At 43.7% G+C, this 17472-nt stretch overlaps 1 protein-coding gene across 4 annotated transcripts in view; it reads left to right on the plus strand.

Annotated features, from left to right (window-relative positions):
* Nucleotides 1-5253, plus strand: part of MARCHF3 (membrane associated ring-CH-type finger 3) — a 175341-nt gene extending 170088 nt beyond the window's left edge. For all 4 annotated transcript variants that reach the window (XM_035100021.3, XM_035100020.3, XM_088653004.1 and 1 more), the window contains one exon: nucleotides 4795-5253. In XM_035100021.3, coding sequence (XP_034955912.1) covers nucleotides 4795-4953 — 159 coding nt within the window. In that variant the 3' untranslated portion in view covers nucleotides 4954-5253. The remainder of the gene's footprint in view (nucleotides 1-4794) is intronic.
* The last annotated feature ends 12219 nt before the right edge of the window (nucleotides 5254-17472 follow it).

Raw genomic sequence — 17472 nt, forward strand, 5'->3', positions numbered from 1 at the left:
GCTCCCAGCTATGCATGCAGCAAACCCAGAAGGAAAGGAAAGGTTTCTGCCGGCAGCGCCTGAGCAGGAGCGGGCTACCGACGACTGCGCCTGTGCAGAACAACGCGCCACTGGATGCGAATGTTCCGGGGTAAGAATGGACCCCCAGAATGAATTAAGTTCTTATCCAGAGGTACCACTGTATTTTCATCGGATAAATGTTGGAGGGTATGCCCACACCAAGTGATGCATATATCAAAAGCTGCCCTCTGGGTGAGCAATGCACTACTACTGCAACTCATTGAACTTAAGAGTTTAGTGGAACTATTTTCAGAACAGAGACCCATACATTTGCAGAGAAGCTATTTTCCGTCATCCTTAAATAAGATCCTGTCTCCCACAGAGACTGCTGTTTATCCATTTGAATGAATATCATCATTGTTTCTATGATCAACACACAAACCTAGTCTCTGTTCTGCACAGGAAAGCTTTTGAATCCAAGATTCTGGGGTGTTTTGGGGCTTTTTTAAGCATTGAAGGGGCAGATCCTTCCTTGGCTCATTGAGCCTCGCCTCAGCAAGATCGCACAGAATTACATCTCCCTAGAACGGTTGATAGTTCACCAAAGATACTGCACAGTGTTTCAGAAAACTCGAAGGGGGATTTAGAAAAGGTCAGGCTTAACATTTTGGGTTTGTGAACTATTTCTCTAACATTTGAGCAAGTTTTTTGAGCTGCTGCCTGGAAAGCTTCCTGGCGAAACGCAATGCTTGAGCTGCCTTGGCCGCTGCTGAAATTTCAGTAGCTGACATCACTTGGAGATTGCCTGAAGGCAAGAACCCGTTGTAAACAAGCTGTCAGGCTTAACTAGGATATCCTGTGAAAATGTCTTAAACAAACGAGCAGCCACTTGGAGCCTGGCTCAACAATGCAGCTATTCCTGGAGAAGCCTTGCTTAAGCTTGCATGGCGATTTTAAGACAATTTCCTGCTTTTTCCAAGAGGCACTACTAGGTTTTTTCCGACCAGAATTTTACATCCTGAATTGTACCCAGGTGGTTGTTCACCGCCCTACAAAAGGATATCAATATGATGGCAAACATGGAAGCCCAATGGCCATTGTGAAGTAGGCAGCTGCAAGCACTGAATATTTTTGTTGAACCCAACCTTAATCACTTTAAACTTTTTGGGGAGCTTAAAATGGGGAATCATTTTCAACCGAGTGCTGCATTGCCTGTTGGCGCACCACCTGGGGGTTTCATGACAGTGGTGACCACTGACAGTGGTGACCACTGACCACTGGCAGCAGTGGGCACAAGTGACACCACTTAGCCATATTCAAGCATTCATTTTTTTCTTAGATTCCTTCCCCACACTTCTGGCAAGATCTTCCCACTCCAGCCTGCCAGTCTCCATTTTAACAGTTGACTATCATTCTTACAAAGTGGGAAGTCTTCTACTTCTGGAGGGTCCCCCTGTTATTTAGAAGCCTTCCATCATAACAAGGGGTATAGCTTCCCCCCCCCCCGGCATCTAATAATCAGCAATTTTGATGCAGCTAACAAATTACAATTTGTTTCTCATCAGATGGGATTTTTTTTTTCTAGTGGCAATCCAAAATATGGATTGAATGTATAGTACTTCCTTTTCTTAATACCGTATGCATTTATTGGTTGTGTTATGTGGAACTGGGAGTGGAAAGCTAATGTACTAAGTCCTACTGTAATGTGCTCTACATGGGGCTACCTTTGAAGGTGACCCGGAAACTACAACTAATCCAGAATGCGGCAGCTAGACTGGCGACTGAGAGTGGCTGCCCAGACCATATTAGACTGATCCTGAAATACCTACATTGGCCCCCAGTACGTTTCCGAGCAATTCAAAGTGTTGGTGCTGACCTTTACATAGCTGCCAAGTTATCCCTTTTTTTAAGGGAAATTCCATTATGCTGAATAGGCTTCCTCGTGAGAAAAGGGAAAACTTGGCAGCTATGGACCTTTAAAGCCCTAAACGGCCTCGGCCCAGGATACCTGAAGGAGCGTCTCCACCCCCATCGTTCAGCCCGGACACTGAGGTCCAGCTCTGAGGGCCTTCTAGTGGTTCCCTCACTGTGAGAAGTGAGGTTACAGGGAACCAGGCAGAGGGCCTTCTCGGTAGTGGCGCCCGCCCTGTGGAATGCCCTCCTATCAGATGTCAAGGAAGCAAACAACTATCTTGACTTCTGAAGGAAGTTTTTAATGTTTTGGGGAAGTTTTTAATGTTTGATGTTTTATTGATTTATTATTATTAATATTCTGTAGGGAGCTGCCAAGAGTGGCTGGCGAAACCCAGCCAAATGGGTGGGGTATAAATTTGTTGTTGTTGTTAAATAATTTAAAATACATGGACATGGAACAAGAACAAGTTGTGCTAAGTTGTGCTATACATCCTGCTGGAATTTTAGCTGAGCTAAGGTTGGAACAAACTTACGAGCAGGGGTGGGGAATATTGTAGGACTGCAACTCTCATCGTCCCTATTGGCCATGCTGGTTGCAGCTGATGAGAGCTAGAGCCCAATATCACCTGGAGAGCCAAGTCTCCCATTCCTGACATAGAGCATAGAACCAACCTTTGATTGGTGGTGCCATCACTGGGGGCTGCCCCATAGGCATTGACCCATGGCAGAGCGTATTGGGTGGTAGGTCCCCATTTGTGAAGGCCCTGCTTAGTGAAGTACACCTGTCTCCCTTACTGACTTCCAGGCATTTGATGGCTGAAAGGCACTGGGTGAAATTCAGTGTCGCTCAGAGACAACCATCCCATCAGTGCAAGCATTTTAGCTTGCCAGATGCAAAGAGCTCTCCTCTTTTCCCCCAACACCCCCCAAGCCATTTTGGGGGGGGGGGGAATACAGGGAGGGAAGCCCTGTTGTGCAAGCAGAAGTCTTTGCTCAGGACTTCAAGTCACTGGACTTGCTGAGTGAATCTCTCCCATCATTCCTGGCACCGAAATCATGGGTTGAGAAAATGTATTTAACCGTTTTTTAGAATGCTATTAACAGTGTTTTCAGTATTGATGTGTTTGTGACCCTGGGCTCCTTTGGGAGGAGGAGGGGCAGGAAATAAGTTAATGAAATAATCATACCTCCCTACTGAGAGCTTATACATTGCACAGCTGGGTGGCTCTTTATGATCTTGCAAGAGCCTCAGAACTGCTTCTTGATGGCTGGACCTCAACCTTCTTCTGTAATGTTTAATAGGTCTGGTCCTGTTACCAGTGTGCACCTGGACTCACATGTATGTTCATATACACAACTGTTTGGGATCTTTATGGAAGTGTGTTAACATTATGCCCACAGGATGCTCTCACAAAGAACTAAACAGTGTTTGGTTTATTAGATGAAATAGGAGTGACAGAATCTATAAAGATGCTGCTTTAGACAGCGAAGTTACATTCTAAGCAGGTAGCAAATTATGATACATACATACCTTGATTAAAGAGTAGAAGATTCCCTAACTGTTCTGAAAAGCTTACAGAAATGTGGGCATAAACTTGAAGTGAAGAGAGGGGGGGGGAGGAAAGTATATCTACCCTTGAAGTGAAGCAGAAATATGCTGAGTCCTGGGGAGCACTGGGGCAAGTGCTGCCCTGTTGTAGCTAGCCAACTAACCTCATGGTGCTGTGGTCTAAACCATTGAGCCTCTTGGGCTTGCCAATCAGAAGGCCGGCGGTTCGAAACCCCGCAACGGAATGAGCTCACATTGCTCTGTCCCAGCTTCTGCCAACCTAGCAGTTTGAAAGCACACCAGTGCAAGTAGACAAATAGGTACTGCTGTGGCGGGAAGTTAAATGGTGTTTCTGTGCGCTCTGGTTTCTGTCACGGTGTTCTGTTGCACCAGAAGCGGTTTAGTCATGCTGGCCACACAACCTGGAAAGCTGTCTGTGGACAAATGCCAAGGTGTGCCAGTGGAGAGGGGAGGGGCTTTAGAATGTGTCCAACAATTTTTACAATCCCTACCAGACTTTCCTGCGAAGTTCCCACCTTGCCCATCTTTGGTCTTCCTGTTCCCGTTTGCTTAACAAAAGAGCAAAATACTTTGATGGTATCTGCACCTGCCCATCTTTCGGTGATCTGCCTTTACATCACCTTACCATTGTGGGGATGGATCTCACTGAGGAGTTGAGTAACATGTACAGTCGTCCCTTGGTTTTCAAACAGCTCAGTTCTCGAACGTTTTGGCTCCCGAACGCCGCAAACCCGGAAGTAAGTGTTTCAGTTTGCGAACTATTTTTGGAAGCCAAACGCGTGATGAGGCTTCCTGCAGCCAATCAGAAGCCGCGCTTTGCTTTCCGAATGTTTTGGAAGTCAAACGGACTTCCGGAATGGATTCCATTCGACTTCCAAGGCACGACTGCACTTGAAAATAAATTTGCACGTGTTTGTCTTCTGGTCAGATATGGGTGAACTCAGGATATGTCCAAATGCCTTTCAGCAGAGTGCTGGAATCTGGTTTGTTCCAGGATCACCAAAGCTCATCATGGAGGGTCTCATGTCATATCAGAGTTATGTCAATCTTATGCCACGATCTACAGAGATCGACCGTATCATAAATTCAGTTTAACACACACCTTACAGTTCCACATGGGCAGGTGTTTTCCACCTGATTGTTGATGGATGATAATCCAGTGACAAGGACCTTCCCTTGAGATGCTGGACCTTGAAATGCTATAGCTGCACTGTAGAGTGAAGATGCTCTATATGAAATTCACTTTTTTTGCTCTCCATGTTTCGCTCTTCTCATCTCAAATATGCCCTTTCCCCTTGTTCTTCCTGCAGGTATCCTTTAGGTACCACTGTAGATTATATAATGAATGGCGTCGGACCAATCAAAGAGTTATCCTCCTCATCCCAAAGTCTGTCAGCATCCCTTCAAACCAGCAGTCATTGCTGGGCCTCCATTCAGTCAAAAGGAACTCAAAAGAGACAATCGTTTAATTGTGATAATCATGAGCTGGGGCCATGAACTACATGCGGGGGTCTAATTCCATCCAAACCTGGTAGTGGTTATTATGAAAAGACAAGACTCTTCACGCCGAAGAGAGGACACGACTGTGGGAATTGAAATCACGGATGCTGCAATCATATGATATTTGCTGAGCTGCCAAACCTGCTTAAACTTTAGCAGATACTGTATGAAATTCCTCAATCCCATGTTGATAGCTGCATCGCTAGGGATGCAACCCTTTTTTATTGTTGTTTAAAAATGATTAAACTATGATGGCAAACAATGCAAAACACGTCTGTGGCGGTATTTATTTAAGTGGTTCGACAGGTTTCCTGCTGCATTCCTCTTCTCCCACCTACATTAAAACGAGAAGAATAGGAGGATGTTGTGCTGCAATTGAACTTTAATAAGTGAAATGCCATTTGAAAAGAGAGAGAGAAGTATTGGTTTGGCACACACAGTATATTGGTCTCGGAAGGGACTTAAGATTTTCCGCTCAAGCCTCACGAAGACTTGCCAAATGTGCAAAATAAATTCTATTTACTGATCACCCTTTATTTGGTTAACATGCATGCGTGCACACCATGGGAACCAGAGCTTCCCAATTATTTTCAATGGCAGGTGAAATTCTGCTCCTGCAAGCCTTTCCCCCGCTAATAGGGAAGAAGGTAACCACTGCTCGGGTAGGGGGCTGTAACTCCCACCATCTCTGACCATTGACCATGTTAGTTGCAGCTGATGAAAGCTGGGAGTCCAGCATCTGCCCTCCCCCACTTTGTATGCTTAAAACCTGCAAATTAGTTAGTGATTAGCATCATCTGCCAAATGTCGGGTGGTCTGCTCCATTCAAGGTTAAAATATTTTGATTGGTTTCTTTAACATTATAATCTTAAGAGCAGAGAAAAACAAGAAAACACTTATTTTGGCCATGCTAAAGTTAATGGACTGGATATTAACAGCAGAGTCTTGTTCACCTTTAGTCAGAAATAAGTCCTGTTGAGTTCAGTGAGACTTCTTTCCAGGGAAGTAGGAATAGAATTATAGCTAACCATTAATGCTGAGTTTACAGAGAATAGGCAATGTATAGTACAGGCTTTGGTAGCCTCGCGCCCTGAAGAAGCTAGAGCTACAGTTCCCACACCGCCCAGCAATGTTAGCTGGGGCTGACAGTTGTAGTCCAAAACATCTGAGATATTGTATCTGACCAGATAAAATTTCCCTGAGGGATATACATGAGATTCTGCGTGTTTTCCTATCGATCCCCTCCTTCCGGGATTCATAGAACATCTTGGGGCATTACTTTTGAAGGCCAGAGTAATGATGTAGCTTCATGCCTCACGTATCAAACCCCATGCATGCTTGGTTTCAAAAAGCTGCTGCTGGTATATGAGGAAGCACAGATCAGTGCCGTAAATACTGGTGTAAATCTTGAGTGAGCCAAGTTACATCAGAACAGAGTTTTGCCCTAGTTCTCCAGATTTATTTTGTAAGAGGAGATTCTGCATACATAAAGAACACTGCTTCATCAGACGTGTTCTAGGAAGCCTGGGCCTGCGTTGCATAACAATCAAGTAAAGCTACAACTCTTGACAGGTAAATTTAGATGAGAGTACGTAAGACTTAACTTCTTTGTACCAGTGAGACTTCAGGTCTATTTGTGCACAAATGTTTGTAGCAAGCTTTGTAATTGTGGCCAATTCCAATTTGGAATTCTTTTTTAAAATTCCTGGGTGGTACGCCTTGCTTACGACCGCCCCTTCCTAAAGAGAAAGAATTGTTTTATTCACACACACACACACACACCCCTTTTCGAGTTAAGCTATCAAATGGACTTGCTTGTACCGACAATTACTGCTGGCCAAGTGCTGACATGTAGTTTATGTGCAATTTAATATATTTTTCTAAGTCATGGCAAATATATAGGGGGCAATTCCATGTGCTGCTCTGGTTCGCCAGAAGTGGCTTTGTCATGATGGCCACATGACCTGGAAGCTATACGCCGGCTCCCTCGGCCAATAATGCGAGATGAGCGTGCAACTCCAGAGTCGGGCATGACTGGACCTAATGGTTAGGGGTCCCTTTACCTTTTATTTGGAAAAACAAAAAACAAAACAACAATGTAATTAAACTAAGAAGTTTGACCATCTGACTTTTTGGACAAATGAATCTATTCTTATATAATTTTGAATACATTCAAAACATGAGCATGGGTGCCCTTTAGAGAGATAGTGGTACCTCGAGTTACAAACGCCTCAGGTTACAAACTCCGCTAACCTGGAAGTTACCTCGAGTTGAGAATTTTGCCTCAGGATGAGAACAGAAATTGTGTGTTGGCGGCGCAGCGGCAGCAAGAGCCCCCATTAGCAAAAGCACGTCTCTAGTTAAGAACAGTTTCAGGTTAAGAACAGACCTCCTGAACGAATTAAGTTCACAACTAGAGGTACCACTATACTACAGAATTCTTCCAAATGACAATCCAGTAAAAGCTATATTAGGACAACTTCAGTATTTCCTTTCATTTCTTATTTCAGCAGTGCACCAGAGCCTGAGGCCCTTCACTGAAAACCCTAATTAAAAAGGCCCCCCACTGCCCAATCTATACCTGCTTGGTATGTGAGCAACGAGTGCCAAAGCTCCCGCAGCTTATTCAAAGGATTAGCTCTGCAGCTTCATCATAGCACCTACAGTATGTAACTTAAGACTCCAGAGCCAAAGATTTATGCCTGCTCAAGCTTTTGGCATTGGAAGGCCTACTTACGCCTGGGGTTTTTCTTACTCCTTCCCAGAACACTACTAGGAGATGCCTCTAAGGGGTGCTTTCACAACGGAGAAGCACATAGTTTGGTGCACTGATTAGATTGTATACCTGAAGGAGCATCTGCACCTCGTTGCTCAGCCTAGACACAGAGGTCCAGCTCCAAGGGCCTCCAAGCGATTCCGTCAGTGCAAGACGTGAAGTTACAACGTGAAGTTACAAAGACCAAGGCATAGGGCCTTCTCGGTAGTGGCACCCACCCTGTGGAATGCCCTGCCATCAGATGATGAGGCGTAACTATACAACCTTTAGAAGACATCTGAAGGCAGCCCTGTATTGGAAAGTTTTTAATGTTTGAAAGTCGCCCAGGCTACTACTACTACTACTACTACTACTACTACTACTAATATGCAACAAACCTAAGTTCATTAAGCCCTGGTAGGCTCTCATATTCAGAGGGTGGGTTGTGTTCAGGATCACCATGTATCCTAGTCTTCAAAGGACAGTCTCTATTTTGAAGGATCCAAGTGTTGCTGAAAAGATGAGGAACTCTAAGGGAGAACTGAAGATACCCATGAAACATTTAACACATGCACAACAGACTGAGCAGGGACAGAAGCCACCTGGTGGCAGTCTTCCCCAGTATGGCAAAATGTAGTGTATTTCTACTTATAGTGGATTGGCACCTATAAATTGGTGTTGTTGTTTAGTTGTTTAGTCGTGTCCGACTCTTCGTGACCCCATGGACCATAGCACGCCAGGCACTCCTGTCTTCCACTGCCTCCCGCAGTTTGGTCAAACTCATGTTCGTAGCTTCGAGAACACTGTCCAACCATCTCGTCCTCTGTCGTCCCCTTCTCCTAGTGCCCTCAATCTTTCCCAACATCAGGGTCTTTTCCAAGGATTCTTCTCTTCTCATGAGGTGGCCAAAGTATTGACCTATAAATTAGCATGTGCAAATTTTATGCAAAGCTGTATCTTTTATCATCTCCTTTTGAGAATGTGTGAAGTGGTCCTCTGGGTGTGTTTGGCTTAGTGAACCATAAATAGTGCAATGAACTACAAAGGGGTAAAATGCCTGGTTCCAGTTTGTCAGTTTGACCTACACAGGGTAGACTCAAAAAGCTTGTCCATCTTCTTAGGACAGGAACATAAACTTCAAATACTTATGTTGACCTGTCAATCAACTTGTAACTGGGTAGAGAAGACTCTCAGGGTTATACAATTTGAGAAACAACTTTCTATTGTTTAGTTAACGCAACTGAGAATCATGTAATTAAATGCTTTAATGGGGGATCATTTGCATGGCATTTTTCGGGTTTTGCCATTTCCTCATCTACCCAACTCAGGGTGGGACAGCAAAGGGGAGAAACATAAGGAAAGGATTTCCATCACTCCTTAACAGCTGCCTGCGGCTCCCTAGGGACAGCAGCCTTGCAATGTGAGAATTCCGATATCAGCATTTTAGACATGTGATAAATCCATTTTTAACTTTCAGAATCCGTAAGGCTGATCTTAGTAGATACCAAAATCTTCACCCTTTACAGTTTAATTGTAAGAGTACATTCAATAGGTAAAGCAGAGAAATATTTCTGTGGTTTTTATCCTAGAATAAAGCTGATCTAAGTAGTAGTTTTTACATTATTGCTTATATTGCTTATATCAGCAGAATGCAGAAAGAAGTGCTTCCCAAGCAGCAATTGTGTCACCAAGTGACAAAAAGTTATTCTAGGAGTACCTTGCCATCTAACCAAGAGAAAATATGTAGCTTTGGTAGCAAAGTTCTGGTGCAAAATTGGATAAGGGAGTTTGTGATACTGTTGCAGCATTTCGATCAATGTGCAATCTGAAATTTAGTTTAATGGAAGTTTTAATACATACATTTGACGAGCGAGACAGTGAGACTTATTTCAAAGTATAGCCCCACTTGACTGTTCCCTGAGTGCTTTCACTGAGAACACAGAGAGGTTCAACAAGAAAGCTTTTTCACTACTCCAGTCTGGTAAATAACCAGTTTTATGGTCCAGGAAAGCTAAGCGGATGACCAACATTATGTTAAGAGATGAACCCAGGGAGAAATCAGAACAAAGCTCTCAACTTGGGATATTGGTTTATGCATGATGTTGCATTCTGTGAAGGATCGTTATTCAATATGTAACAAACAGTAATCTAAATTTAGGGGAGGTGTGGTGATTATAGGGGAAATTATACCGGTAAGTGATTAACTTCATTACGTAGTTTTCGTGTGCTGCTCTGGTTCGCCAGAAGCGGCTTAGTCATGCTGGCCACATGACCCAGAAGCTGTACGCCAGCTCCCTCGGCCAATTAACACGAGATGAGCACCGCAACCCCAGAGTCGTCCGTGACTAGACCTAACGGTCAGGGGTCCCTTTACCTTTACCTAACTTCATTACAGAATGAACAAAGAAAAACACGTCTAGAAACCTCGTAGCTTCAAAAAACACAAAATAGCAAGGGGATCAAATAATGAAATGGTTGGGGAGCGCAAAAGTGTGTAATATAGCCACAACAGGGTCAATTTATTTTTTTAGGGTGTAAGGCAGGCAGAACAGTGTCTCAGCTAAGACAACCTATTTGTAGAGCTATCTATGAAGGGTTCTGCATCATTGCTTTCTTCTTGAGAGATGTTTTGTAGCTCCCACCTCTCTATCATCTGACTACCGCCTATGCCTGGCTGTAACCTTGTACAAAAAGCAGACAGATACAGAACTTTCCATTGTAATGCATTCAGACAGTAAAATAAACTGGGAATGGGAATGTTATAAAATACAGGCATTATTGTAAACTTAAATCTTAGCAGATACCACAATGCAGCGAACCTGCTGAGATACGAAGACTACACCTTATGTTGCAATGACAAGTCTAATTAACAATTTAGCATGAAAAAATAGGGTTATTGTCACAGTGGCCTGGGTGGGCTACTTCAGAGTAACGACTCCACACAGCTCTGCATTTTATCCTTTTATTGGTGCTGTGTATTTACAGTGCTGAAAGCAGTGTTATTTACAGATAGTGGTACATGTTGTCAGTCTTCCTCAGTACCTCCGAATGGAGGTTGGCGCGTTTTTCTCCAGCAAAGTAATCTAGGCATGCTGAATCTCCGCCCCCTGCGCTTTTTACGCAATTCCGGAGTAGCTGGGATCGGCCTCCTTCCCACCGTCTCCCTGCTTCCCTGTTCCTTTCCCCGGCGGTGCCTGTGCTCCGCTAAGGTACTCGAGCTCCTGTTTCCATTTCCTGAATTGCCACTCGAAGTCTCCCCCTCCCCACTGGGGGAGGAGCTGGTATTCAGGATGGGAGGGGGCTCCCGGTATCTCTTATCCCTCACAGTTATGTTTAAGGACTTCCCAAATCCAAAGAAACTGGAGTATCGTTAAGACAGCCCTGATATTTAATTGAGAAGGAAAGAGAGAATGCAGAACAGCTACCTCTAGATAGGGGTCAGCAAACTTTTTCAGCAGGGGTCCGGTCCACTGTCCCTGAGACCTTGTGGGGGGCCGGACTATATTTTGGAAAAAAATAATTAACGAATTCCTATGCTCCACAAATAACCCAGAGATGCATTTTAAATAAAAGGACACATTCTGCTCATGTAAAAACACACTGATTCCCAGACCGTTCCGTGAGCCGGATTTAGAAGGCGATTGGGCTATATCCGGCCCCCGGGCCTTAATTTGGCTATCTATGCTCTAGTACCTCATTAGAAAGAAAACAATTGCTTTGGGTCTATAGTCCAGGCAAATCTAAGCTACTCCGAGTAAAAAAACAGAGAAAGATATAATTTTAAAAAGCAATAAGGCTTCCCTTGAAGAACCAATTCTCTGTGCAAACAGCCTCCAGAGCAAAAGTCATGAAACTAGATATTGCAAACATCACAATGAGCCATTACTAGGCTTGGGCAAAACATTTGCTACAATTCACAATTATATAGGGAAAGATAACATTGGAACCTTCTCTAAATATTAGCTGCCGCCACTACTACTAAAACAAAAATGAAACTTAAATTTCAATAAATGTTTGTAAACAAGGGTGGTGGTGGTTGCAAAGGTTTTTCACAATAGCAGATTCATTAATTTCCAACAGAAAGTTATATAATATAGATAGGCATTTCAAGGAAGAGGATCAGTGTTATTTAATACAAGTAAATACTGTAGCTTGCTATGCTTTTTTAAAAAAATATTTTCTATCCTGTAGTTTTTGTAACCATGTTAAATTCCAAAGCAACTTTGTGCCAGTTTTTGAAAGGCTTGCTTTTATACAAACTGAGATTAAAAGTTATATAGGTTATGATAAATTTATTATTTGCAGCTGTTAAGGGAAATTTGTCTAGAACAAATGGAATTAAAAAGACAATGAAGAGGCTTGTTGCCTGTTTCTTCCCAAGCTGCTTCTCCCAGCTACTGAACAAGATGCCAAGATTTGTCTAACAAAAAATACTAGATAGAATTCAAACCATCATATGAAAAGCAAAAACATCCCTTTTTTTTTACAGCTAACAGGAACCAGCAGCCATGAACACTTCCTAGTTCTGGATACTATTTCAACAGAAGCATGATTTGGCGTGAAAATCCCTTTCCACTGAACCCCCTTCCCCATCCTACAGGGAGGTTCACCGATTTGTCTCAAGATGCTTTGCTGAAGCAGTAAGATCTGCACACCTTGACACTTAGCAAAAGTGCAAATCCTACTTCAGCCTTTGGTATAGAAGTTATTGACAAGCAGGGATTCGGATTTCTCCCACGAAAATGCCTTGATCAGAACTAGCCAAATTATAACAGCTGAAGTTCACTTTTCTGGCTTGTCACCCAAGAGGACATTTCAAAAATAAGATGAGGCAGAGCTTGCTGACAACAGAATATGTAACACTTTCTCCTCCAAAGGAAGAACATGTCTCATCACTGCATCTTTAGCTGACATTCAAATACAATCGTACATAATCTTTCCTGCCTCACTGATTACACAATTTGGTCAGAAACCCCAGAAATCATGAGTCAGGCCTACCTTCTTCACTCCATTTAATTATTTCCTAATTGCACATCGAAGACACCCATCAGGATAGCTGATAAGAGGGACTATGGCTTGGTCAGTAGAAGCTGAGACTCTTAAAGCTCAGGGTCATGGGTTTGAGTCCCACGCTGAGCGAAGAATTCCTGCATCGCTGGGGGTTGGACAAGAGGGTTCTTGTGGTCCCTCCCAACTTTATGATTCTATGAGTCTATGTCAGCTTCCCCAACCTAGTACCCTCCAGAAGTTTTGGATTCAAACTCCCATTATCCCAAGTCAGCATGGATAGGCTGGCTGGAGCTGCAAGCTCAAACTTATGGAGAAAACAAAGCTGGGGAAGGTTGATCTAGGTCACGGGTGTCAAACACAAGGCCCGCGGGCCAAATCCGGCCCGCCAGACCTCGTCATGTGGCCCGCCGAGCGCCCCAGCCAGCGGGACCCAGCAGCGGGACCTTGCTGTTGAAGCGCCGCGCCGACAAAGCGCCGACAAACAGCTGGGGCCGGGGGGGGGGGGGTAGAAAGGCGACCGGAGCAGCGCTGCGTGGAGCGCCCCGAGCCACAGCAGGAGAAGGAGGAGGCAGCTTGCCGGGTCAGCGCCCGGCAGCGCCGACGGAGTCCCGAGCCTCTGCGACGCAGCAGTGCTCTGTAGCACTTTGACTCCTCCTCCTCCTGCCACGGCTCGGCGCCTGGAAACGGCTGCTGCTGCTGCTGCTGAAGCACAGACAAAGCACCCAGCAGCGCCGTGTGGAGGAGGAGGATTCAATGTGCTACAGAGCACTGCTGCGTCCCAGAGGCTCGGGACTCTCCGCACAGCGCTGCCGAGCACCGACCCGGCAAGCCTCCTCCTCCTCTTGCCTCACCTCCTCCTCCTGCCGCGGCTCAGCCTCATGAACGTGAGCTCAGCAGCGGCTCAGCCTCACGAACGTGCAACTCTGAGGCTTTACGCACTTCTCCTAAAACGGACACCTGCTGCCTCACACTGCACGGGAAATGCTTTTTTGCCCCTGGGTCCCTTCGCGCTCTTTTCTGGCGCTGAATCAAGGCGGCGCCCCCCTTCCCTTCCTTCCTTCCTCTCTCTCATTCTTATTCTTTCTTTCCCTCTCCTTCCTTCTTTATCTCTGTCTTCTCTCCCTCTTTCTTTTTCTTTCCTTCTTTATTCCTTCTTTCCTACTCTTCTTTCTCTCACCTCTTTCCTTCCTCTCTCCCTCCTGCTCCCTCCCTCCTTCCTTCCTTCCTTCCTTCCTTCCTTCCTTCCTTCCTTCCTTCCTTCCTTCCTATCTTTCTTCCTCTCCCTCATTCTTATTCTTTCTTTCCCTCTACTTCCTTCCTTCTTTCTTCCTTTCCGTCTTCTCTCCCTCTTTCTTTTTCTTTCCTTCTTTATTCCCTTCCTTATTTCCTACTCTTCTTTCTTTCCCCTCCTTCCTTCCTCTCTCCCTCCCACTCCTTCCTTCCTTCCTTCCCCCCCCCTCTCCTCAGAAACATAGGATGCTGCTTTATACTTCTGGCCCTTAAACCCTGGAACCAGGAGAGCAGCTCCAGTGAATCAACCTCAGCCAGTCCCTTTGGTGAAGGGTGGTGGCTCACTAGCAGAACATCTGTCCTGCATGCAGAAGGACCCCAGCATCTCCAGGTACTAGTAGCTCTGCAAAGGTCCTGCATGAAACCCTAGCGAGCCTCCACCACCCAGTGCAGTTACCAAAAATCATTTTTCAATAAATTGTACAATAATTGTACATTTGAATATCTACTTGCCATTATTCTGACTATGTTTCTGCTTTCAGAGCTAGTTATTACTTACATTATTACAAAAAACAGTAATAAATGAATGCAGTGACAATAATTTATGATAATAAAGAGTGGACACATAGTCCTACAGATACAACCGGCCCTTTGAGGATGACCAAACTGCTGATGCGGCCCCCGATGAATTTGAGTTTGACACCCCTGATCTAGGTTGATATGTATCCCCCCCCCAACTACATGTTCAACTCCGGAGAGGGACTGCCTGCATGTGTTAGATGAACTTTTACATAAATATGGGGGGAAAGACAAAATATGGCCTAGCGACTGCCTCTTTTTTAATCCTATTCATGGGCATACTGTCAAGTGACCTCTGCTGCTGCTTATTATCTTGGTCTTTCTACTACCATTGAAAAAGAAGGTATAATTCCCTGTTCAGGGAAGTTTTTAATGTGTGACATTTCAACGTATTTTAAATTTTTGTTGGAAGCCGCCCAGAGTGGCTGGGGAAACCCAGCCAGGTGGGTGGGGTACAAATAAAAAATTGTTGTTGTTGTTGGGCGGGGTACAAATAAAAAGTTGTTGTTATACTTTTGCCAAGATTCTCTCACAAACACACGACACAGACTTAGGCAATTTATCCTAGAAAGATCATTTCCATAACATTACACCATCTGACGATATTTTATGACACTGCAAAAACTAATAATTATCAAATTAGATGCTAATCAATAAGTAACTGTCCCTTTCCAGGTGTCTTAACAGTACTGAAGAGAGCAAAAGATCTAACATGTAAGCAACTTTACATGTTCCTCGGCATACACAGTCTATCATCTAGAATGATTTTCAAGCAAATCCCATTTTATTTTAATTTCCCACGACTCCATTACACTATTTTGATAAACGAGAAGAACAAATATGTCTACAAACCTGAATTTCATGGCTTCTTCTCAGAGCTATTTAGCTAATCACCATCAAGGTGTAAATTGCTGCAGTTCCAGGATTCCACATGGTTGTTCTCATCAGCCAAAAGAAATCATATTTCTGTTACAAGACTACACTTTAAATGGGGCATTAATTTTGGTTAACATTTACCAACTTTCTTACACATTTCCCTGCCAAAGATTACTCATACAGAATTAAAGGGTGCAGGAGGATGGCCACTTTTAGGCCTTTTCATCAACATAACCTTTTTCTTTCTTTCACACACCCTATGAGACACTTGTAGCGTATTTCAAACACATTATCAACCTGAGTCAACACAGACCCCTTTCCTCCATACTCAGCTTGAACCAAGCACCACCCAGTTTATCCTCTTTTTGGGGATAAACAGTCCAAATCTTCACTTCACACATTAAAAGGCATTGTGGGGAAGGATAACAGAAGTGAAAAGGAAGTGTTCTGGGGTGTTGTTTCATTTCAACGACATTCATATCCTTAGGTAACAACTGTTGTAAGATATGATAGCCAATAATGCATATGAATGTAGCATCTTTCTTAGACATTAAGCAGATATTAGATATTTTTAATTTCCAGTACTTCAGCACAGCTCAAATGTTTACTTTTTGGGTTTGATACGGTGCTGTCATGAACCTGGCAAAAGTGGAAGTCAATTTTATCAGTGAATTGCCCTTTTCCTATCTTCAATGAACACTCCAATAGCAAGACTCCCATCTTGTGGCGGAATAGATCGTTGTAGAACACGAATCGCCAGAGAAAGCTTTTGGCTTTCACGGTATTTATAATAGGTCATGCCTATTTCCGATTTCAGTATCCTTTCTCAAAAGACCATATGTATCGTTGAACATGTATTTCAAGTATACATGAAACACTTCCAACATGTATTGAAACACTTCCTTGAAACACTTCCTTGAAAATGTATCCCCTTTCTCTTCATGGCTGGAAGCCAATTTAGCTTTTGATTTTGTGATCCTGGAAAAGGAACATTTCTGCTTGCAAAACATTTAAAGCCAGAATATTTGTTTTTTTCACTTTCATTAACTGATAACACTAACAAAAAGGGCACATTCCACTTTCCCAATTATAACAAACTATATCAAGGCTTCTCTGAAGCCAACCTAAGGAGCTCTAATCAATCCAGCTAATAACCGAGGGTTAACACCCACTCAATAAGGAAAATGCAATCTGTAATAAGACCAATGAACAAAGGGAAATCATCTATGAACAATAGAGATGGTTCTGAGATGCTGCTGACCCAGCTGTAAGCACTGAAAATCTACTTTGGTTGAAATATGGTAGATGCAGACAATGTAAGGTTGGCTAAAGGACTAGAACTCCTCCTTTACCTACTTCACATACTAAACTTTTCTATTAGTGTTTTATTAGCATGAGAGAATAATTTATTCTAAATATCAAATGTGGGTGGGCCCTTTACAGGGGTGAGGAATCCCGGGTCTACAGGTCAATTCTTGCTTCCCTTCAGAAAACAGCCTACGGGGAGAAAGAGATTGAGGTTCTCATGTCTTGGAAGAGCAGGGAGGAGCAAGGGATCTCTTGGACCTTGAATTAAATTGGACGGTTTGCAAAGCAGAGGGATGGTCTCCCAAATATGCTCCAGGCTGGGTGCAAAGCACCTCCTTGCCTTGGAGAAAGTGTGGGGAAATGCCCCTTCAGAAGCATCCAATCTACAAGAGGCTTGACAAAAGCAGGACACTGCTCCCCATCTTGAAAACCTATTGTAGGCTGGGTACAAGATCAGGTGGTGAAACTCCAAACACACAAACACCCCAATAAAAATCTAAGCAGTATTTTGTTGTGGTTACTGAAAGCTGATTGATGTTTTAAAGGTGTAAGTGACAAGCATACTGTAAAATGTTGAAGGCAAGTACAATTGGGATTGAGGACCGATGACAAAGCTGTATTGTAACTTTTGAATAAATGTTTAATAAAAATAAAGACAAGTATATAGCTAAAAAGAATTGGTCTAAGCAGAAAAGGTACACCGGTCATTAAAGACCGTTTCTTTCACCAA

This window comes from Zootoca vivipara, chromosome 10 (assembly GCF_965207765.1).
Source record: "Zootoca vivipara chromosome 10, rZooViv2.hap1.1, whole genome shotgun sequence".
Lineage (NCBI taxonomy): Eukaryota > Metazoa > Chordata > Lepidosauria > Squamata > Lacertidae > Zootoca > Zootoca vivipara.